Source organism: Solea solea, chromosome 13, assembly GCF_958295425.1.
Source record: "Solea solea chromosome 13, fSolSol10.1, whole genome shotgun sequence".
Lineage (NCBI taxonomy): Eukaryota > Metazoa > Chordata > Actinopteri > Pleuronectiformes > Soleidae > Solea > Solea solea.
The window spans coordinates 8,920,851-8,943,603 of record NC_081146.1 but is presented as its reverse complement, the minus strand read 5'-3'; the positions used below and the strand labels follow the sequence as shown (position 1 = coordinate 8,943,603).

The window sequence follows — 22,753 nt, the reverse complement described above, 5'->3', positions numbered from 1 at the left end:
CAAAATAAAACACGGAGAGCACTGTGTCTGAGTGCACGTTTGAAAGCATATCTTTGGAAAAATAATGAAAATCCTCACAGCTACGTTTCACAGACCTAGTAACTGTATAAAGAGAGTTGTGTTCAGCATTACTAGTGTACTGGATATCTGAAATTTGTACTGTACAGTTTTTGAGAAATTTAAAGTCCCATATTTGCATGCTATGGAAAATGTAGTTTTTATTACATATCAAATTGATAATTTTTTGATTAAAAAATGCAAATATGGGACTTTTAACTTTAAATGTCTCTAAAACTGTACAGTAAAAATGTCTGGTATCCAGTACAGTAGTAGATAATGTGCTGAACACAACTTTTTTATTCATATTCAGAACTTTTAGAGAATCAAAACTGGGATTATATTATTTTAAGATATGAATCCATTATTGGAAGAAGATTTCTATATCTAATAACTGGTTAAACAATATTTTTAAAGCCTATGTCTCATAAAAATCTGTTAATTCACATAATGATCTACAAATATCCCTTGATTTACGCACATGTTTTGCTGTCCACAAATACAACAGTCCTAATTGTAACTTGTATGTTACGTTATACAAATAGATTTGTAAATATATTGTTTTGTAACTTATTGAAAAAAAAATCTGACCTGCAAATGTGAAAATGAAAATTATGTATGTGAAGTATTGATTGGACATTTGTGGATCACCAATTACACGCATTCATCGCTTTCCCCAATGAAGTAATTATGGGACATTCCTGTCATACATCCACACAAATCTACAAACACATAGCTTGTGATTCACACACACACACACACACACACACGCACACACACATACATACATATTGCTATCCAGTAGATGGCAGTGTTTAGTGCCTTGATTTAGCTATTAACTCCTCCTCCTCTCAGTCACTCAGGTCTCAGCCCACTTCTATGGCATTTTTAAAAATCAGGCATTTGGTGGAGTCAGCTGCAGAAGAGGGGGTTTAGTTAGAAACTTTAGCAAAACACTGGCAGATCTTTACAATAAAAAGATAAAATGTTCATTAAGTATTATTTTTTACATTGCACAGGATTAATCCTTCCACTACTTAGTTGAACATAACAGACTATAAAAAGACTGGACCAAGTGTTTGGATTGCTCTTTGGTGTTTGAGGTTGAGAGGATGTTGTCATCTGATGTGTGCTGTCTGTAATCCAATCAGGGAGGGAGAGTGAATGTTATCCATGTTAATCCCACATGCAGAGAGAGAGAGAGGAAGAGGGGGGGGGGCGGGAGGTTGAAAGAGACACCTAGGATAGGATGAGTCTTTAACATGGAGAGAAACATTTGATAGGCTGAATTTGTTGTGTTTTTGTGTATGTGTGTTTTCTGTGCGATTCCTCTTCTGTAATTCGGTCTGTTTAAGTCAAGATCTGGTCTGGTCTGACAGCTGCTCACCTGGGTCCCTAACCCTCGTTGCCAGGGATACCTCTCCATGGAGACATAGTCCCAAGGGCAGAGGAGGGTTTTGGAGAGCGCAGACCCTCACCTTGATGGAGCAGCAAGTCAGAGGAGAGGATGACGAGGTGGTGGTAACAGGGAGATAAGAGTGAGGGTCACCTTTGGAAGAACCAGTGGACTGGAAACCAACACACCAAGGACTTGGATGAAGAGAAAGCTCACTTGTCAGGTAGGAATATAAATATCAGACCTTAACAGTAAAACTAACAAATGAGACATTATGTTGACATCAGACTGTTTTCTAAACTATTTTCTGCAATTGTAGGATGGGCTATGATCTTGAGAGGTTTTTGGGTTATGTGAATGAGGGCCTGCTGTGCTGTGTGTGTCGAGATGTGCTGGAGCGCCCCCTCCAGGCGCCTTGTGAGCATGCTTATTGCAGCACATGCATCAGCAACTGGCTGGTCCATCACCACTCCTGTCCAGAGGACAGACTCCCACTGGATGTGTGTAATCTCAAACCCTTGTACAGGTCTGTCTCCATCTCTGCAGCTTTTTAACACTAAGTGCACAAAAAGGTTTAGTAATCGAATAATATACAAAGCATCCATTAATGGTTAACTAATAATTTAGACATCTTTACACTTTGCACATTCCCTATCCCCACAGAGTTGCACACCCATTTTGCTGTGTCAATGAGTGTCCATGTCAAAATGGCCTTTTTGCAGATGCAGAAAGAATGAACTGGTATTGTTTGACAAATGTGTGTTATTTGAAATTACCTCATGTTAACTAATCATTACTTAATGATTTGTTAGCATTAACTAATGGGACTAACCCTGACCGTCACGATTAACTAATCATGAAGTAATCATTAAGGCATCTTCATGCTTCTTGGCCCATCACTTAACATTACTTAATGATGATCAAATGATTAGATTCTGTGTTTCTGTGTTCCTACCATTGAGTGGCATCATTAAATATACCCTGTTTATTTTCTCTTGAAGTATTTCTGTGTTTGGTGACAGGTACATGCGTAATGACCTGAACCGCCTTCAGATCCGGTGTGTGAATGCAGCTCGGGGATGTGATGTGGTCTGTTCCCTGGAGAGCCTGCACACACATGAGGAAGAGTGTGAGTTTGCCTTCATGTCCTGCTCTAACATAGGTATGACACCTAACACTGACTGGCAGGCTGCTCATCTTATCTTTCTTTGATAGTTATTGTGAGATTAAATTGTGCAGAGGTAATGTGACACCTGTGGGGGGTGGGGGGCACAGGTGCCCTAGTTGTCATGGCTACCCTGCAAACTGTTGCATCTAAGGGACTTGTTCAGGACTCAAAGCTGCCTTAGAGAGTGCAACAAGGGTCAACTTCCCATCATTCTTTAATGAGCAACTTCAAAGTGTGCTTCTGTATTTACATTGTAGACAAACATGTGCTTGTGTGCTCACTGTGGCCTGTCCTTGGCAGGTGGTGAATACATATGTTTCCATTGTGGTAGGTATAGTGACTCTGTGTGTGCATGCAGAGTGACCTTTTGCTGTGCTTAAAATTACACGTACAGACACAAACAGCAACATACAGTTATTTGTCCTGATGTTTTCATCAATGTGTATAACTGCTGTGATCTGTATGCACCAAAAAGGAAAAGGATTATAGTAAATAGTATATATACTGTATACATATACGTACACATATACACGTATATACACACACATATGCATATATATGTCAGTTTCTTGTGTCTTATAAAGTTAAAAAAATCTATCTTTTGGTCATTTTCTCTTGATTTTCAAACTAGTGTGCCCTCACAAGCAGTCAGTTTCAGCTTTTTTAAGGTAATCATCAATAAATTGTATGAATCATTGTCGAACCGCATGGATGCAGTCCTTTAAGCTCATGGAAGTCATACAAGATATTAAATATTGATCTCACAGCACCACTACTTAATTTACTGATGTTATGCAGCATATTTTTGTATTTGAAGTAAATTATTTGTTCAATTTTCACATTACTCTCTGTAGGCGACAAAACTTTTGTCTTGCCAAAATCTGACCTTTTTGTGTTCATTAAATGATCAATCTTTCTTCAGTGAAGTAAATTTATTTTAGTATATTGAACATGATTTGGGAGGGTTTTAACTTTCATATGAGCCATTTCTAAAACCAATGGATTAATTCAAAGTTAGGTTATGAGCTGTTTTTTCTACAAAATGGATAAGTGACAAGACTTTTGTCAGGGACTGTATATAATGTTTGCTCATGTATCACTGCACCTCTTTCCTCTCAGGTTGTCCTGTACAGGTGGAGAGGCGGGGTTTGGAGGCCCACATGTCAGAATGTAATTTCCGCAGCAGAGTGTGTCCCAATGGCTGCGGCCACACTCTCCTCTCCGCTGATCAGTCTCAACATAACTGTGTGGCAGAGCTACGCACTGAAGTGGAGATTCTCAGGTGTGCGTGTGTCTGTCTGTTTAGGGAAAAAATCTAAAGCTAAATTAAGTCTGCTCATCCTAATGTTGGTCTCATTTAACGTTTATGGTAGGGCTGAGATGCTGTGCAAGTTAGAGGAGGTGAGACGAGAGATGGAGTCGCGGTTGGACTCACAGAGGAGACACATGGTGCAGAAAGAGTCGCAGCTGAAGAGCGAGGTGGAGGAGCTCAAGGTCACATTTTATTCCTGCAACTGCAACACTCGCCACTCTCTCTTCTGTCTCCTCCTCCTTTGTTGGTCAAGTTTATGCGAGTGGAGTTGTTCTTCGTTTGTATAGTAGGTTTTTACTTAAAAACACAAAAAGCACTGGTTTGTCCCTTTGGGCTGCTGGAGCAACATGGTGGCCTCCTCAAGGCACTTATTCTAAGACAACACAAACCCAACAGTTTATATATCAAAGTAATGACAGGTAGAAATACTTTAATAATCCCAAAACTGGTAATTGTTTGTGCTGTCATATGTTATAGACTTTACTGCACTTACTTATGGGAAGTATAATCATTTGCTGCCAATAAACCCTACTTAATATGACACTGTAGCTTTAATATGTAACGCTCCAGTGTGACCGTTACACTTAACGTTTAGGACATAAATGCTTTGTCCATCTCTTACTAACACAGAACAGTTTTTAAATGTACTCCATGGTGATGTAAACTGAGTAATCTCATGTCTGCTCACTGCAGGGCCAGCTGTCACGTGTGATGTGTGACATGCGAGCTCTGTTGGGAGCAGAGCGTCTGAGGAGACAGGAGTTGGCGGAAGCAGAGCTGGAAAAGAGAGAACTGTTGGAGCTCCTCAGAGACCTGCAGCCGCACAAGAGTCAGCATCCTGTTGACCAAACAGCCAGAGACCAGCATCAAGGAGCATCGACATCCCAGCGGGAGCAACACACCAAGCCAACAAGACCCCAACAGAGGGAGGCGTCCTTACATACTTTGAGTCTGTCTCTACATTCAGCTCAGGCAATAAATGAATCAGGTCCACCTCCATCACCGCAGCTGGGCGAGGGGGGACGCAAAGGTGGTACCCGGAGTTTGACACTGGACTGCATCAAGAGGAAGAGCCGGGAGGTGACGGTCATCTGAGCAAAGTGGACTGTTTAGATATTAGCCAGTTTAGAAAATAACAGATATCTGTTTAAATCTATCGATTATATCTTTTAATGGCATTTTTTTAGCATTTGGTTTTATAGGTGAATATTCATTTGAAAAAATGTGATATGCTGTGAGTTGAACCACATGGTATTTCTATGTGCAATTTCACTTAATCTGTGGATCCTCAGATTTTTTTTTGTAGAAATGTTTTCAATGTTCTCAAATAATGTTTGCAAACATTATTTGACACATGACCTCCCTTGGATTTTGTATTCCTCAGGTTACATTATAAAACAGTTACTTCCTTCATCTCAGGACTAGATTATTCACATTATTTTTTTTTGTCCATCCAATGTTGTTTTTTTGCATTAAAAAAGTGTTGTCTCCTCCAACAACCTGGCATCAACATGAGTTATTTATTTCTGCAGTCTACATATTTTTTGTGACAACCTAATGTTTTAGTTGTCGAACAGGACTGTGTGAATCACTAATATTTGAATGGTGACATGGATGTTCTTGAGTTTAGGTTTAGCTATTGTTATGCAAGTCATGTACCTCTTCAAAAGTTTCACTGTTTAAAATATCCATAATAATAAAATATCCATAATATACATCACAGTAGGTAATTAAAGCTCAAAGCAAAGTATTCATGGTCACATATGCATCAGCTCATTAGGTGTTCATCAATAATAAGTAAAAGCTCAGTTACTATCACCTTTATTCTCCGAATACAACTCATAACAAAACATAAAACATCAACACAGAGTCTGTACGTCATCAACAACACTGTCCCTCCATGTTTCCATGGAGACAGCATATATGTTATCCTGATTGGTCCATTTGTTGCCATGACAGGCTGTAGTCATTGCCCAGGTATATTTACCTGGTAAAGGAGCGAACATGTCTGCCCCTCCCACCCCCACTCCCACCTCCTCCACTGAACTTGCTCCCCTGAGATCCTCTGCCTCCGCCTCCTCCTCCACCACCTCCACCAGCACCGCCACCACCGGCTCCTCCGCTGGGCCACGACAGACCGGTGCCTCCTCTGCCCCGTGGAGCACGGTCTCGAGGAGCCAGACGATATGCACCTGAAAGAGACGGGTCAATGGATTTCTTAATTCAATGGTTTTCAAGTACATACTGCATCATCATGACAAACGTGTGCACGTCATACTTGCTGGGGGTTGCCTGGAAGGCAGCGGTCCACGGGTGAAGTTGCTCTGGCCTCCTCTGGGTTCACTGTAGGTTCCTCTGTGAGTGACGGCTGGAACTTGGCCGCTCCAAGATGAACCTCCTCTGCCACCATCTCGCCGAGCGTAGTTACCTTACAAAATCACAACACAAGATTTGTCACCCTCTACTGGGGAAGAGGAGAGTCTGACCTGCACTAAGTAGAAATTCAAAACTGCATTCCCAAATTTTTTATAAATTCAAACCCATTTATGATATAAATTAATTTCAAACTGTTTTGCTTTATCATGCTATTACATTAAATTTAGAGTGACATTTCAAAGTAGGGCTACACAATATATAAAAAAGGTACACGTCTACTTGAGTTTACCGCTCAAAATAAATTAAGGGAACACTCTAAATTACACATAAAAAGTGATTTCTAATGTGAAATGTATAATTCAGATGTGAAATGTACAAAATAATAGGACATCCATCAATGGAAAAAAACACCAATCATTGAGGGCTGGATTCATAATCACACAAAAGAAATGAAAGAATGATTTTTCCTTGACTCGTGCAGGTCTATTTCAGAGCATATTTGACAGGAGGTTCCAACTATACAAACTGTGATCATAAACACAGGTCTAAGACTGTGTGTATTTGTGACTCAGTGTGTGTGCATGAGCTGCTTGTACCTACCAGAGAGCAATACACCTTTAGGTTGTGGTGGAGTGAAAAAGCGAGTCTGGCTGTGGAACGTGGCTCTGCCTCTGTTGCCTGTGAACAGTCCTCTGGTGGGAGGTTTGGGTGAACTCTTTGGCAACCGTTTTGGGGGCAAAAGCCCAAGAGGGGTCGTGATGTCCTTAAACTCTGCTGCCACAAAATCATCCACATGCATACTGGGAGGACGAGAAGTGTTCTGTTTGCGCTGGCGGAAGATATCGTGGGGACGGCAGAGATTTTGCCCAAAGCCTCCGCGGCCTCCTCGACCTCTTGGAGCAGCCATGATGTGAGCTCTTTTAGCAGGCTCAGTGTAGTCCGATTTACCACTGCAGGGACAGGCACAAGATTATATTCTGTAATATATATACTGAACATATTCTGAAAAAAAAGCACACGTGTGAAAAAAGCAGCCAAACATTAAAGTTGCACCTGGATGTAATGAACGTCTCATGCTTGTGTTTGCCCAGTCTGAAGCCTTTTGTAGCTTTGTTATGTCCAGGAGAAGAAGGCTCGGACAGGAAGGAGCGCTCCAGCTCAGCCTTTAGGTCCAGTTCTGGACAACACTCCTGAGCCAAACCCACCAGATCCACCTTCACCTGTCAAACAGAAAGAGAGGCATTGTGACGGTTTCATACAGAATGCACACTGTTGTTGATCACCTGTAACTACAGCAGCTCACAAAATACACAGAATCTACACTAACAATCTTCTTTAATGTATTAAGAGTTTCCATTGCAAGGACAAGAGAGTATTTAAATTGACAGCTTAATTAACTTTTGGTCTACAACTACAGACTTGGTTACTCCTTGCAATTATGCAATACTTTGTAAGATGACGCATCACAGTTTTTTTTTCTTTGTTACTGTGGATTTCATTGTTCTTTATCGCATATAAGTAGCAATTTACCCATTTTTTAGTTCTTGTTTATTAAAGGTCCATATTGTTGCTCATGTAATGTAATCCTGTTAAAACATGCTGCTTGTAGCTTTGTAGAGAAATGTAAAGCATTATAGTAAAAATTATACAGTAAGTAATTTATTGATTATAAATCAAGATTAGATCAGTGTTAATGATTGAAGGAAGTGAATACTTAGATTCTTGCAAAGGTACAGACTGTCTACACACACACTTACTTACCACATCAAGGTCTGTTTCTATGTCATCAGTTTGAAAGGGAGAAAACCACAGAGCCTTCAGGTGCTCATCAAGTGCCTCCGACAGAATAAACACAGTTCTGCATATAAAGACACACAAGTACATACATAGTAAAAAATCTCAGGTTATATCAGTTTCTGAGGTTTAACTGTGGTTGTAACTGAAGTAATAAAAGTCATGTTGATAGCGGTTTATTGTGAATATCTGATTATATAATTTTGCCATGTTCCATAGTCCTTGGCTGTAAAATAGTAAATGGGATGAAGAAAAAAAAAAAGGATGAAAGAAAAAAATTTTATTTTGTGTCATCCAGACAGAGACCGTACCTGTGGTTGAACTGAGCCCCGAGTGTCTCAGGTGACGGCAGAGTGGGCTCGGTCTCAGCTGCTGGTGGAGTGTCAGTAGCCGCTTCCAGTGTCTGCCTAAGAACAATCACATTTTCCAATATGGCCTCCAGTGATTCGTCTTCCTTGCATAGTTTCTACAGACAAAAACACAAACACACCAAGTGAAATATCTAGGCGGTGCCTGTCTTCTTGAAAAAAAAAACATGCATGTTATGGGTGCATAGTTTTACCGTGATCTCTTTCTCCAAAGTTTGAAGAGGATGTGACTCAGACTCCTCCCAGTGCAGCAGAGCTTTCATCTCAAAGCCTGACAGCCACAAACGTGGAGCAGTAGAGAAGGAGGACTCTTCCCCAGATCTCTGACCCTCCTCAACACTCTGGATTGGAGCAGAGACAGATCCAACAGTTATCACATACACAAAACTGTTACAATGTTTTCTTGTGTTTTGACTTTTTTAACGTTGTCTCTTTGAAACACACATCCCATCTCCTATAGCCATTGGGATTGAAGCACTTAGTGACTGATGATAACAGTGATGCAGACAACTTGAAGCTGTTGCAAATCTCATTCTAAATCTTTCCCATGTAAATCATGAACCAGCCATAAAACCAGAGGCACAAACCATTGCGTCTGTGTTGAGAATCTGTCTGAGAAAGTCGAGCAGAGCGGAGAGTAAATCTGCTGAGTCCTTGTTGAATGACAAAACCAGCCTCTTTAACAGAGCACACAGTCCTGTGCCATGTTTCTTCATTGCACTGAAAGAAAGATAAAGTGTGATCAAAGTCTTGTTTAACTAAGAGAAGGTCACTACGTCTAAAAGGGGATCAAAAATGTAGAGTGACAGAAATATCATTACAATTTCACATGGTAGAGTCCATAGTCATGCTCTGAGAGGAATGTTAAAGTCCTGATGCAGGTGAGGAGGAGTGGGACGCTGCTCTCATCATTGCCCAAAACCTCCAGCAAAGAATTGCAAACCGATGACATCATGTCTCTTCCCGGAAGTGCATTTGCCAGCTGTTCAGCCTCAGACAAACAGCTTTCACTAGGTGGAGAAACCACTAAAGAAATGTCCTGATGAAGACAGAGGTTTTTATTTTTAGGTTTCATCTTTCTCCTTGTATGGACTTGTGTTTTATTTGCCTTTCTTACCTGGTCACACAGTGACTGAAATATTGTACCCACTAGTTCACTGCATTGCTGCTGTTGTGAGCAGTGGTCAGTTGGAGGAATCAACAGGGACAGAAGCAAGGGGAACAGTTCAGCCAGTTGTTCATCTCCAGACACAGACCCAGAGAGCAGGTGCAAGGCTGCACTCTTACAAGCTCTCTGTGACACCAGGGTGTCCATCAAAGAAAGCAGGCGTAGTGTCTGGGCCCAGCACACATTTTTCCCCTCCACCCTGAAGTTAGCAAAAAAAAATTGTACAATTAAAACACAATTTACAGCACAAAAACAGATAGCCAAGTATGTGTGTGGGTGTGTGTTACTGACGGCTGCAGTTCCTCCAGCAGCAGCTCCACAAGGGTCTTCATAGTGAGTGTTGCAGTGAGTGAAGACAGGTCTGCCAGTTGAACACACACTCTCCTGAGCATAGCTAAGAGAGGAGGGCAGGTGGTTGCACACACACACTTCAGCGCTTCTGAAAACACTTTCCACTGTGCCCGAATGTGCATGCTCCACAGCTTCCTTGTGTTAAGGGCTACAGCCACATCTTGGACTGATATCACCTGCAGAGAGAGAGAGAGAAAGCATTAGAGCTGACCAATTCAGTGTTTTTGAATCCAAATCACAATTAGTATATTACAAAGGCTGCAATATAATCATTCTATTTTTTTATTGTTTTATCTTCAGTGCCAGTTTAAAAAAAAAAAAACAACCACAGTGATTAATAAAGTATTTCTGATTCTGAGCTTGGAATAAAAAGGGGCAGAATGGGATAAAGTACCTGAGTGCTTTGCATTGGCAGTGGAAGAGGCAGGAGCTCGGACAGCAGTGTCAGGCCAGAGAACAAACCTTCAGGGGCTTTAAGCAGTGAGTTCAACACCTCTTTCAGCATCAGTGACCAAGTGTTACTGGCCAGAGTCTCTTCTGTATGAGTCACCTACAGCAAACACACACATTGTTTCAGCAAAATGACTAAACGTGACACACTTCACATCATATTTATTGGCAAAAAAACAACAAAAATGCATTCACCCTCCCTCACTAACCTGTTCACTGACACCCTGTGTGAAGGTGAGCAGCACATCAACAATAAATGCCTGCACTCTGGTCTCCTCCCCGTCCAGACGACCTGATGCAGGAATGGAGCAAACAATCATGTGGAGAGTCACCAGCACGCTGGCCACGCGAGTGTCCCTGAACTGAAAAGCGCCTCCACGGAGTAGCTCTGTCAGCATGGTCCGCAACAACCTGAGAGTGCTGATACATATACTGAGGATCATGCATCTCTGCGGCGTGGGGCCCATGTGTCCATGTACACGCCATGGCTGCAGCAAAATGCTGCACAGCTTCTGAAGCACACGCACACAAGTGTCCAGACCTTCGCCTGAGAACAGCTGGACCCCTGCAAGACTCCACTTAAGATCCCTCTGCTGACCTGCAGGGAGGGGGAAGACATGGTGGAAAATGTACAGCAGTGTAATGAATATTCAAACTAATGTAAATAAAAATCTACACTAAATGTTAATGACTTATAAAAATACAAATAAAACATTATGAGGGTTTAGGGCTTGGCAATAATTCACAAACGATATAAAAGTAACAACAACATTTTCTTCAGGATCATTTAACGAAGGTTGGATAAATATTAATGTATTGTTTATGGTTCATGCAAACACATTTTGAAACATAAAACATAATTTCTATCAATGTTTTAGCGCAGATGTGTGAATGAGTGCTTATCATCTACAATTATTACCTTATTTTCAAACAGGAGACATAGTCAATGATACTGTATGTACAAAGGATGACCTTAGGTCTGAGGACCAGAGGAGCAATCTCGCTCAAAAAACTGGAGAAACTGACTATCTTTTTTCAAGGAGCAGAGGACGCTACCTGCACATGATATGCTTTGGACAATTAAGGACTTGTAACATGTTACATTACAACAGAATAGACTGATTGATTGATTTATTTCTTTATTTGTCTATTCTTGTATTGAAACTGTAATAAAGACTGATTTGAATGTGAAATGAACTATTAATAAAAAAAACACTAAAACCTTTGAAAAAATAAGGGAAGACAGAGTAGATATATTATATTGTACCTTCCACAGCAGGAGGGGGGCAGCCAATGTGACAGAGGCACCTGAGTGCAGTTACGAGTCCAGTTCCATCAGCAGTCAACACATTTTCCACATTCTAAAATCAATAGAAAAGCACTCAATATTTACATATAACCTTGACTAAAATATGCTACGGAGCAGGTATAGGGTGGAGCACTTTTAGATGTGTCAGTAAAGAGCAGCATTCCAAGAAAATGTATGATCCTTATGAGGTGCAGGTACAGTGTTAGATGAGGTTTGTTTAGGTTTCAGAGTAATGATCCACCTTGTCAGCTGGACATGGAGGCAACACTGTACTGTTGTTGCAGAATTTACTGATAAAACATACATCAGCTCTACAAGTATCATATGAATGAAAAAGATTAATCTGATGCGAACATATTCTTCTTGATGGTTAGTGTCGTATTAGACCTTGATTCCTTTAATGATGCATTTGTATTGATTTTCGGCAATGGCCTTATTTAACAGAGAACACAATCTTCCACATTTCTACAGCAGCAGTGGACAAACTAGTTGTGCATTTCACATTTTGAAATATACGTTTACTACACCACCAGAGAAGAACAACATCCTTTCTGGCATGTGACACCCTAGTTCCCTGGTAATAAAAACTGCAATCTGCAGCCTCATCATTAGATGTCACTAATTCTTACACATTGGACCTTCAAATGTAATGGCAGCTGCCCAAACACTTGAAGACTTGAAAATGAAGAGATTTATCGCTCACAAAAATATAGGAGAATGAAAGGCAAATCTAGAAGGATTTTAAACATAGTGAAATGCAGCTTTACTTCAAGATAATATACACTGCTCTTTACCTGCTTTATGTAATCAAGGAGGGTCGGAATGCTGCCAATCTCAAAGCGAAGTTTCTCCAGAGGTTCCAGCCATTTATTGAGCTCTGAGGAACAAAAGCACATAAAGTACATTTGCATTAAAATGTTCTTATACAGCAGGACTACATTGTGAGCGAGTACTTGACAACAAATTACCCTGTAATTTGGCATTGGTTTCATCAGCCTTGGCTAAGGAAAGAAGTGGAGAAGCGAACTGCTCCATCATCCGCAGATCAAGAGAGCTCTGCACCACCAGTAACACCAGCATACAGGCATAATTATACGTCACTGCTTTGCGAGCCTTCGCTTCACTGAAAGAGAAGTCAGGAAAAAAGAAATACATCAAACCAAAGAAAAGCTGTCTGAAAATTGGACCAAGTGATACAGAAAGGGGAACAAAAAAAGTAGAAGCCAACAGCTATACCTCTGCCCATCTTTGCTGTGGTGCTGAAGCAGGGTAACCAGGCAGGAGAGGTTGTTGTCCAGGCTAAAAATGTGGGACACAGCACTGCGACCAGTCTGAGTGAAGGTCATCAGGTAAAGTGCATGGAGCATGCCCAGTACCTCTGCATTGTCACCTTCCTCGAGTCCAGCTCCCCCCTCTCCTCCTGTGGCTACATGGCTCATCAGCTCAGACACACCTTGCAGAGCATGCAGCGCCTGCATAAGCCACACAACAAAGCCCTCTTCACCAAACCCAGGCCCAGTGAGAGTTCCCTCTCCTCCTGCAAACGCGCTCTCCTCCCCTTCGACCTCTGCCATCGATGCCAGAAGACGCAGCAGCAGGTTGGTGGGAGCAGGCTGGGCGACGAGAAAGAGCAGACCTGGCTGAGTGAGCGACAGGAAGTGCAGGAGCTCTCGAACCGCCTGAGTGACACCTACGTGCCCAGCTGCTGCAGCTGCAGACAGCACCACAGTTGTGCTCTCCAAGAAATGGCAAGTATGCATATACCTGAAAAAGACATGCAATATTACAAATCCAATCAATAAGACACAAATACCTTTAATTTTATGGGCTAAGTATGTGATTTAGTATAGATTGTAGGATTCTGTAGGGAGGTTACGAAAGGGTCCCAAGTTCATTTAAAAGTTAATATATTGTTCCTTTTGTGAGCAACTATTTCTTCAGTTGGGATTTATTTTTGAAATTCACTTCAAATTTTCTTGATTTACAATGTTGATTACTTTTATTTTTTTAGCAATAGTTAAATAGTGATGAGTTATGAGTTTTTGAATTTTTTGGGGGAATTGAATTTTTGGTAATAACAAAGGGTTATCCTGTAGCCCATGATGGTGGAAATGATCTCAGAGACCTTTTTGAAATAAATATTACCGATACAGTGCTGGATATGGATCATCTCTCTCTTGTGGTCCCGTTATTCTCGCAGTGGTTGGGAAGGCTTTTCCAGGTGGCTGCACCATGCAGTGAGAGGCGGTCTCTAGCAGGTGATGTAACTCCTCCAAAACTCCTGTCAACCTATCAAGCTCTGCTTCGCTCACAGGAGGCGAGTTCAGTGATGGTTCCTCCTCCATGGCGCTCTCAGCATCTTCTATGTCCTCCTGTCCATGACAGTTATAATTAGTAAAGAAACAAACTCACTCTGTGAAGTTACAAATGTATACATATACATGTATACACACGTATTAAGTACCTGCTGTGTTTCACTCCATGCTGATGCTGTATGCTGTAGGTCAACCAGTACCTCATACATGTGACTTTTCTGTATAATGGCGTTGCCAGCAGTTATGACCCTCACTGTTTCTTCACGCAGGAATAGCTGGACAAGATGCTGTAAGGGATACAGAGCTCAGTGACCAAACTTAATCAGAAAGAAAAATGTTTCTTCAACAAGTTAGCATTTCTTTGTTTGAAAGTGTGAAATAGTGAGAGTGTGAGGTGGCATACTTAATGGCTCTATATACTGTATATAGAGGGTCTATTCATTTTAGTCAAGTATTTTATTTTATTACAGCACTAAACAAAGCTAAAAAACACTATTTTATTAGCAGGGGCAGCTAAATGAAACAGTATTGTACATGTTATGTACCAGTGTCCCATTCAATTTAGATAAATTAAACTGACTGATTGACATGCAATGTGCATGGATTATGGAAATATCACTCCTGTATAATTGTCTCAAGAAACGTATCATTCTATTTTGGTTTTAGGAAGAAAAACATACAAGTACTGATAGTATTCAATCACATTAAATCAGAATCACAGCACAAGTGGATCAGCAAGCAAGTACTGTGATAGAATCAAATCATGACAAAAGCATATTGGTCTAACCCTAGTTAAAAGATGTTGCTTGGTTGTTATCAAGCTCTGGGGAAATTTAAACCTGCAATAGCTGTTTGGAAATTAGAGAAAAAACTATCAATGCTAACCTGATAACCACTCTTCTCCAACTCTCCGGTGTGTAGGAATGCTTCCACCCCAGCAGGAGTGCTAATCAAAGCGTCCAGAGCTCTCAGGATACTCAGCTTCAGAGTGGAAGACACATGGCTGGTGTGGAGCAGCTCCAGTAGCACGCCCAGGGCACCTTCACACAGCAGCACGGTGAGTCCCTGTGGACAATCTGCCAGGTATGATGCTAGCTTGGCACCTGCTTTCAATTGTCTGAGGTTAAGAGCAATGGGTTGTGTGAGAGCAATCTCCATACTCAGAGCTTGGAGAGTCCACTTGACTAAGACTCTAACCAAATCCTCCTCCTCACCCTCTCCCTGTTTAATTAAATACGCCAACCCTTTGGCCAGAAGCCCAGGTACCTCTTCCAGAGCAGTGACCCAGCGAGCATCTCGTTCCTCACCAACGCTCGCTAGAAGCTCTTTCACTTGGGCAACAGCCTCAGCTTCCTCTCCACCTGGCAGCTCTTTAGTATCACCAGCATCCCTGGGCTCCTCCACACTGGACTTTTCAAGCTGGATATCAAAACGAGTCTTGTAAGGAGGGGTGAAGTAGAGCAGGGGTCTGAGTTCTCGCTCATAGGGGTCAAACTGGACGGGTGGGACTGATGCCAGGTCCTCAGGAGTGTAGTCCATGTCAAAGGTGGGCAACTTGAAGCTACCATTATCCAGATCATCTTCATCACTGGAAATTTGCTCATAGCCATCATCACCTGGCAGAATGGGAGAAAAACACGACATTTGATAGTTAGTTCACATCAAATTAATTGCAAAAAGGTTTAAATATAATTTGAATTATAAAAATGTACATGAAAATGGATGAGAATAAGGAGGCTAGTGACTTCTACATATTCCCTTGCTTTTTCATCAATGCATACCTTGGCCAACCTACTCACACATGGCAGCATTACTCCCCTCATGCAGGGTTAGTTTGACATGCAGGATGAGACTACAGCACAAGCTCAGCCATGGCTGTGAGTATGTGTGAGACACGCCTGCACACAGCAGCTTATGAATCTTGATCATAAGCACTCAGAGTAGACCGGGACGGGCTACTTGAGAGATTGGAGCACCCAGCAGTTGTAGATGGATGTAGCATGCCAGAGCGTACACACTCTCTCAGATCAGTCCCAAATGAACCCATCTCCTGTGGCCCCTGGAGAGCTTCCAGAACCAAGAGGTCAGGGCTGAGTCCATTTGGGATTGCAGCCTATCCTAACCCTCACATAGAACTCCCCTACCTTCCTCCATCTCCTCTTCCTCGTCCTCACCCTCATCTTCCTCCTCCTCTTCTTCCTCCTCCTCCTCAGGAGCACTCCCCTCTGTCCTTGCATCTTCCTCCTCCTCCTGCTCCTCCTCTTCCTCCTCATCGCCTTCTTCCTCTTGTTCAGCATCCGAGTACGGCTCATCAGCAGGCAGCGATCTCTCAGGTGAAACGGCCTCTAGGTAGTCATCACGGCCCTCGCCCGGCTCATCTTTGACCACACCCACTGTGAAAAAGTCACAACAAAGACCAGAGGATGCACAGTTTAACTCACCAAACCACGAGGGGCACACATATGCAAACCATGTTAAAAAGAATAAAAGGTATTTTTTGATCTATGCCTATAGTGGTACTGTATATTTTAACCTGTTTACAACATAAATGCTCATACTTTTACATTAACAGTAACCATTTCCTAAAGCATGCAACTTTTGCAACTTTTTTTAGTTTCTCCACTTGGCAGTCAAGCACTGGATTTCATTATCGTGTAATCAGTATGCAGGCACTTGCTTTAGATATGTAACCCATCATAAAGAACATTATGTACATGGATGGACACATTTCCTATTGCAGTGAATGAATAGAAATCTAATGTACAAAAAATACAGCACACAGATTCAAACACGAAAAACATCAATATGACTAAATTAACATAACTGAATAAGGAGCAGTTCTCATGCAGCATCTGAAAAACTCTTGAAAAAATGTGTGGAAGAAGCCAGAATTGTTGTAAACAAAGGCACTTGAGGGGTTGCACTTCTGTTGCGACCACCGTTACTAAGCAACCATAAGCTGGGAGCTACTGAGATGACTGTGGAGTCATTGAAGTTACTGAATGAATTAACACCTTAAACTAAGAAAAAATCAAAATGATGAGAATGGATTATCAGTATATAAGTTCAATCACAGCAGTTGGTGTATGTGTCAGGAAAAAAAAGAAGCAAAAGGCTCTCTGGGTGTGTGTGCATTATCTCCTCCCCCTGGAGGTTCAAAGCTTATTTCAGACCTAACAAAGAACATATTGACACACTTCTTTGATCCAAGTGTTAAAGGACATGGTGAAAGTGCTCCCAGCATTCCAGAAAATATCTTGGTGCAATGCAGACGTGCCAAGATCAATAGGCATGTTGCAATGGATGGTTGTTGCAATGGATGTACGTTTCAATGTACGTGTGAATGTGTGCCTCAACTGCATTGCGACCTTGTCACTCTTAACTGTGCAGAGTCTCCACTGAAAAGCGCAAAAGATGCTGCATATCGGTGGTGAAAACACTTATATATTTATTTAATTTAACTTGTAGCATGTCTCACATTGCTGGTAAATCGGGAATTGACAGTGGATGACAATGAGATTGCAGAGCACAAACCTGTCACTTGGACCTGCTCCTCATCATCATCATCTGGAGGTGGAGGTCCAGGTGGAGTACGAGGTCCTCTGGGTGCTGGTCTAGGTGGGCTCCCGTTGTATTGGTCATCTTTTTCCCACTCTTAAAACACAAACAGAAAAATAGATTAAAAATGTGACAAACCAACAACGAAGTCTGAGTCTTAGGAGGTGAGTGTGAATTTCAGTGTATAGATGTCCACCTTGTTTAACGATCCTCTTGGGCCCACTTGGCTGTTGGGGGGGTGGAGGTGGTGGAGGAGGGGGCGAGTCTTGGCCATGTCCATGTGAGCGCTCTGCTGTACCATATACTGCCACAGTCAGACTGGTGTACCATCCACGCAGCACAAGGCCGTCTGTGTTCACCTGCAAGCACAAACCAATTTAGATATTCACAAATCAAAAAGGGACAAAAACCCAGAATCTCTTTTGTTTGGTGGATAAACATTTACCTTTCCATTGGGTCGGAATACGATGGACTTGTTCTCATCATACTCTAGACTGAGGGGAAAAAAGCAAGACAGAAAGAGATTATAGCAATTATGTAAATTTAAAGCAGACTAATGAACTGGTGTATGTCTATATTTAATAATTGCAATTGTGTCTAGAAAAGAACTCTCTTATTGTGATCTATGGCCCATTCAATAGAACTCCAGAAGTCACGTGACTCAGTTTGTGCACACCACATTTTGGCCGGAACTCTTTCAGCTTGAAACCAGTGCTGTTTTCAAGCTGTAACTGGTTTCAAACTGTAAGCTGTTCAACTTTGTGATAAACTTTCCCTCATAAAATTAACAACACATTTAAGTTAGTTAGCCTTGGAGTTTTTAAAGATGCTGAAGTTGGCATCCAGATCTGCAGCTTCCCGGTCAGCAGCTAAGGAGAAACTTAATTTACAATAATCATCGTGTCTCTAACTTTGTCAAATAGAGTGGGACTTTTATAAATGTCAGTGTGAGTCTAAATACAGTAAGGCTTTAAATTAAATACCAATGCACATTCACACCAGTAACACGTGGTTTCACTCCAAGTTATGATTCCCTTAAATGTCGTGCTGTGAAGCTGTAAATCTGGATGTCGACATCAGTGTTGTGATTCATGACAATATCTGAAATGAAGTGATCAATCTACAAGTGGATTACGGTAAATTTCTTGCAGCTTCCCGTCACTCCATCTTCTATTCTCATTTTGAGTGTGTTTTATAGTAGTGATCAACCTCTGGTGTCCTCTGTATCTTTGGCAATCTGGTTCTCTTTGGCATCCTGGCCTACAATACAACAGCTATCCACTATCTTCGCGTTAGGGTTAGGGGGAAGAGGCAAGTTGTCTGACATATTGCCTGGTTTGTATGCTGCCATTTATATTTTGTCTGATGTGAACAGGGCTCTTCCTGCCAAAATGGTGTTGGTTTGGTTGTGTGACAACACTGACAATTAAAAACACAGGATCATGTTAGTGCTACTGTGCACAACTGAAGTTAGAATAAAAATCCTTGACTGAAAGATTCCCACTCATGTACTTAAGTGGGACCTCTGAGCCTTTGTGTCACTTTTAGTTACGGTGGGTGGGGTTGAGTTTCTGGAGATACCAGTTAGCCAGGATAGGAACAAAGAGAACTGAAAATGGGTGGGTGCAATCCGGCCTGAGAGAATGGTGTGCAGATGCTACCATGACAGGCTTTGCAGGTGAGACTGACTTATAAGCGCTTAATAAAATCTAACCAGGAAACACAGAGATTAAGAGTGAGGAGAAAGGATTGAAGTTATTCTGACCTGCCCAGTCTGTGGAAGGTGGAGCTGTTGGATTTGGTGAGATTATTGAAAAACAGCTCCAACTGGAAGGCGTGAGGAGATGTCTCCCTGGAAACACACAAGTACATATACAATTAGAGCTCAGTCCACTTTTATCCTAAATGCTTCACTAGTATTGCATTTTTATTAACATAACAGACGCTCAAGGATCCGACATCACAACAGAACAATGTGTTCAGCTCTGCAATACATTCTTGCTTCAGTGCATAATGTTTTGATTGTGTTGCTTGTCATAAGAATATTAGGATTCAGGAGTTTCAATTGTTTATGTTTTCCCTACATACACAAGAGGACAGAAAAGTAGTATTTTTAATATAACAACTTGAAACCTTGATATGCCACACAAAAGCCTGGTCAGTTTACACTTTTAGATACCAAGACTTTTCATTCGCTTACATTACATCACTCATTATCCAACAGTCTCAGTGAGAACCAGAACCCACTCAACAATAGAGATCAGGTGTCAAATGCACTCATGCATTTGGCTGATATAGTGGGCCTCTCCATTTCCTACAGGCATACATATCTACACACATCTCAGGTATCTGTAGCAAACAAACAAGTCCAGAGGCAATCACTGCCAATTAGGTCAAGGATTTCCAGCCAATAGGGTTGTACCAATTCAACGTTTTCTCTGCCAAAACAAAACCGCCCATGATTCAACTGATCCAACAGGTTGGTAGAAGAAAAAAAAATTTAAGACAAAGACGGAGAAACCCTATTTATTGACAATTGGAATCATTGATACTGATTGATTTTATTAGACAGGTGCATCTACTGCATATGTGTTTATAGTTGTCATGCAATAGCATCAAAGATTTGCCAAATACACAGCCATTGTCATGAAATAATAATAACTACCCTCAGAGACACAAAGAACAAGGTGTCACACAACACATAGTATGGTCCTCACAAAGCCCTCTTATCAAACATCATGGCATCAGCCCGGGAAAATGGACGCAAACAAAGACACTGAAACATCCAATAAATCACACAATTGTTTGGATATGCTTTGAATAACCTACTTAAATAACCTGGTTTGTCACAGCAAGTACACATTTGATTTATAGTAGTTGTAGTTTGTTTAATATTGGTTGATTGAACATAACAATTTGTGGCATTTTTTATGAAACATCTTCACTTTAAAATGTTGCAACGATAAAAATCCTTCTTGCATGTTTAGAGTCTCCTTTCTACTCAAGTAATCACCCCAAATGTATTTTTTTTAAAGCACAACCACGCCAAAATATCATGTTAAGATGGTATTATTGTTCCTCCTTGCAGAGGAAGCACTGAGTCTTAAATGATCAGATTGCATTATATTCAGATCAGTGTACCCAGTGAGATGTATTTGTGTATACTGTAGCTCTTACCCAAACGCTCTGCTGTCTGGTAGGTTGCTGTGAGCTTTGATTCCTGGAGGAATGACCCGCACTTCTGTGATCAGCACCCCACAAGGAAACCGCACCACATCAACGTTGGTTAGCTGAAGACAATCGATCATAATCAGAATCAATATTTAGATGGCCAAGATGATTCACCCGTTATTTTCATCCATTTAAATATAGATATATATTTTCATCCATTTAAATATATATATATATAAAAAAATGTTATATAAAGTTTTCTTGTATAAAATAACCACATTCAACAGTATTTTTTCATGTATGAAATATCCTTACTATTTCATATTCCACATTTATGAGTTTAAAAGATATCCTTATAAGAAATCAATGTTTGTTTGTGGTAACTTGATAGCTAAACAGGTAACTCATTTATATCGTGTTTGCAATTCAATGTAATCTCTATTTCCTTTTCAAAAATGACCTCTGGAATAATGTACCATAATTATTGTTCTACCTGCAAATATGTCCTCATCTTAAAACACAGTATTGAAACTTCCAAAATCTTACACATTATGTCCTCCATGGCAGAACATATAAAATATTAAATCCTTCCTGAAGTGATCAGCTTGATGCGTTTAAGTCAGCATTAGCCACATAGCTAACTAGCACAGACGCTACACAGAAATGCCAAAGACAGCTGCAATATTACACTATTGCGTCAGTAAATACAAACTTAAGGTGCATCTCTGGTGCGATAAAGAGTGAAGATATTGTGATTAAATTAAAGCTGTGAACCTCAGCGTTGTCATGCGCGAGCCTAGGCTATGCTAGCATCGTTAGCTTGTAAGTTGAGCATCACTGTCCCAAACTCCTGAATAAACAAGATAACATGTTTGAATGCGGGCAGTTCTGTGGGAAATATACAACAGCGTTGAGAGGCGAGAGAAGCGTTACCTCTGCACTCTGGTGTTTAAACGTATCTAGAAAAAGAAGCTCCGTTGAAAGATCCCCCGCCATTGCTTTTTTCTGTTGTTGGTCGAGCCAGGGGTAAACTTCCGGGGATGATAAACACTTCCGGTGCAAGTTCAATTCAGTCACAGCTAATAAATCCATGCGAAAAGCAGGTAAAACCATGGGTAAACCAACAAGCAAAAAACATTCACATTATAAATGCATTTGCATTTATTATTCTAAAGAGAAACTAAAAATAATTATATTAAACACTGGGGTTATTATTATAAAGGTTGCGACCCATAATAGTAATACATGTCACAATAATTATTATTATTATCATTAATAATCATATTATTATACATTTCGTTATTGACACTTCTGATAGAAAAACTATAGACAGTGGCATACAAAGGGTAGTGTTTTGGGTGCCCTTCCAATCAAAAAGGGTGACATTATGAAGTTTCCCAATGACAGTGTCCCAAAGGATGTCCATAGAGGAAATGATATTCAGTACTGTATAGAAAATGCCCATCTCGGTGATAGAAAGTGATGCTGTGCTTTAAAGGATGTCCCTGTATACCTGTGTGTGAATGTGGGAAATGTGATGTTCAGCAGGTGCCCTAATTGGATAAATTCATGCTTCTGTACAGGTGCCTTTTTGATTTAAAACTCTTTTTATGCCCTCTTAGTGTCTATTTAGTGTCCATCGAGGTCCACATGAAATTCTGTCCCCAAGACCAGGCTGTCTTTGGCCCAAGGTCACACTTTGGACATGCCTGCCTGAAGCATAGGTGTCAGTCCTACCAGTGCACAGTAGGTGCCCTTTTAATTTTCACCCCCGTCCTTCCAAATGTCAATGCACGCCACTGACAATAAAAGTTATTACTTCTTTTTTTTTTCTTATCTAATTAGTGCAAAATCTTAAGGAAGTTCATAACCAATTGTTAGCCCTTTAACAAAGTCATACATATATAACAAGCAACTCAGACAATAAGAAAATATATAATGTAAAATAAGTAATAAAGAA

The 22,753-nt window shown here is 40.9% G+C and overlaps 2 protein-coding genes across 4 annotated transcripts; one reads left to right on the top strand and one right to left on the bottom strand.

Annotated features, from left to right (window-relative positions):
- The first annotated feature begins 1,305 nt into the window (after positions 1 to 1,305).
- rnf41l (ring finger protein 41, like) lies at positions 1,306 to 5,082 on the top strand. 2 transcript variants are annotated; one of them, XM_058647880.1, is made up of 6 exons: positions 1,306 to 1,676; positions 1,773 to 1,979; positions 2,476 to 2,615; positions 3,741 to 3,903; positions 3,995 to 4,115; positions 4,627 to 5,082. In XM_058647880.1, exons 2-6 carry the CDS (start codon positions 1,774 to 1,776, stop codon positions 5,026 to 5,028), a joined length of 1,032 nt encoding a protein of 343 aa, XP_058503863.1. In that variant the 5' UTR covers positions 1,306 to 1,676; position 1,773; the 3' UTR covers positions 5,029 to 5,082. The 2 variants fall into 2 exon arrangements, with proteins under 2 accessions (XP_058503863.1, XP_058503864.1); XM_058647881.1 differs by having other exon boundaries at positions 1,307 to 1,676; positions 2,476 to 2,582.
- A 656-nt stretch (positions 5,083 to 5,738) lies between these two features.
- virma (vir like m6A methyltransferase associated) lies at positions 5,739 to 21,844 on the bottom strand. Of its 2 annotated transcripts, none has more exons than XM_058647878.1 (27): positions 21,727 to 21,844; positions 20,800 to 20,912; positions 19,388 to 19,474; positions 18,068 to 18,116; positions 17,819 to 17,981; positions 17,599 to 17,718; positions 16,209 to 16,457; positions 14,950 to 15,680; positions 14,214 to 14,351; positions 13,895 to 14,121; positions 12,986 to 13,513; positions 12,718 to 12,872; positions 12,544 to 12,626; positions 11,708 to 11,801; positions 10,650 to 11,038; positions 10,385 to 10,540; positions 9,931 to 10,166; positions 9,589 to 9,838; positions 9,293 to 9,510; positions 9,059 to 9,191; positions 8,666 to 8,812; positions 8,415 to 8,569; positions 8,071 to 8,167; positions 7,363 to 7,529; positions 6,910 to 7,259; positions 6,212 to 6,361; positions 5,739 to 6,125 (listed from the first exon to the last, which is right to left on the bottom strand). In XM_058647878.1, exons 1-27 carry the CDS (start codon positions 21,787 to 21,789, stop codon positions 5,917 to 5,919), a joined length of 5,457 nt encoding a protein of 1,818 aa, XP_058503861.1. In that variant the 5' UTR covers positions 21,790 to 21,844; the 3' UTR covers positions 5,739 to 5,916. The 2 variants fall into 2 exon arrangements, with proteins under 2 accessions (XP_058503861.1, XP_058503862.1); XM_058647879.1 differs by having other exon boundaries at positions 16,239 to 16,457.
- Positions 21,845 to 22,753: the final 909 nt, after the last annotated feature.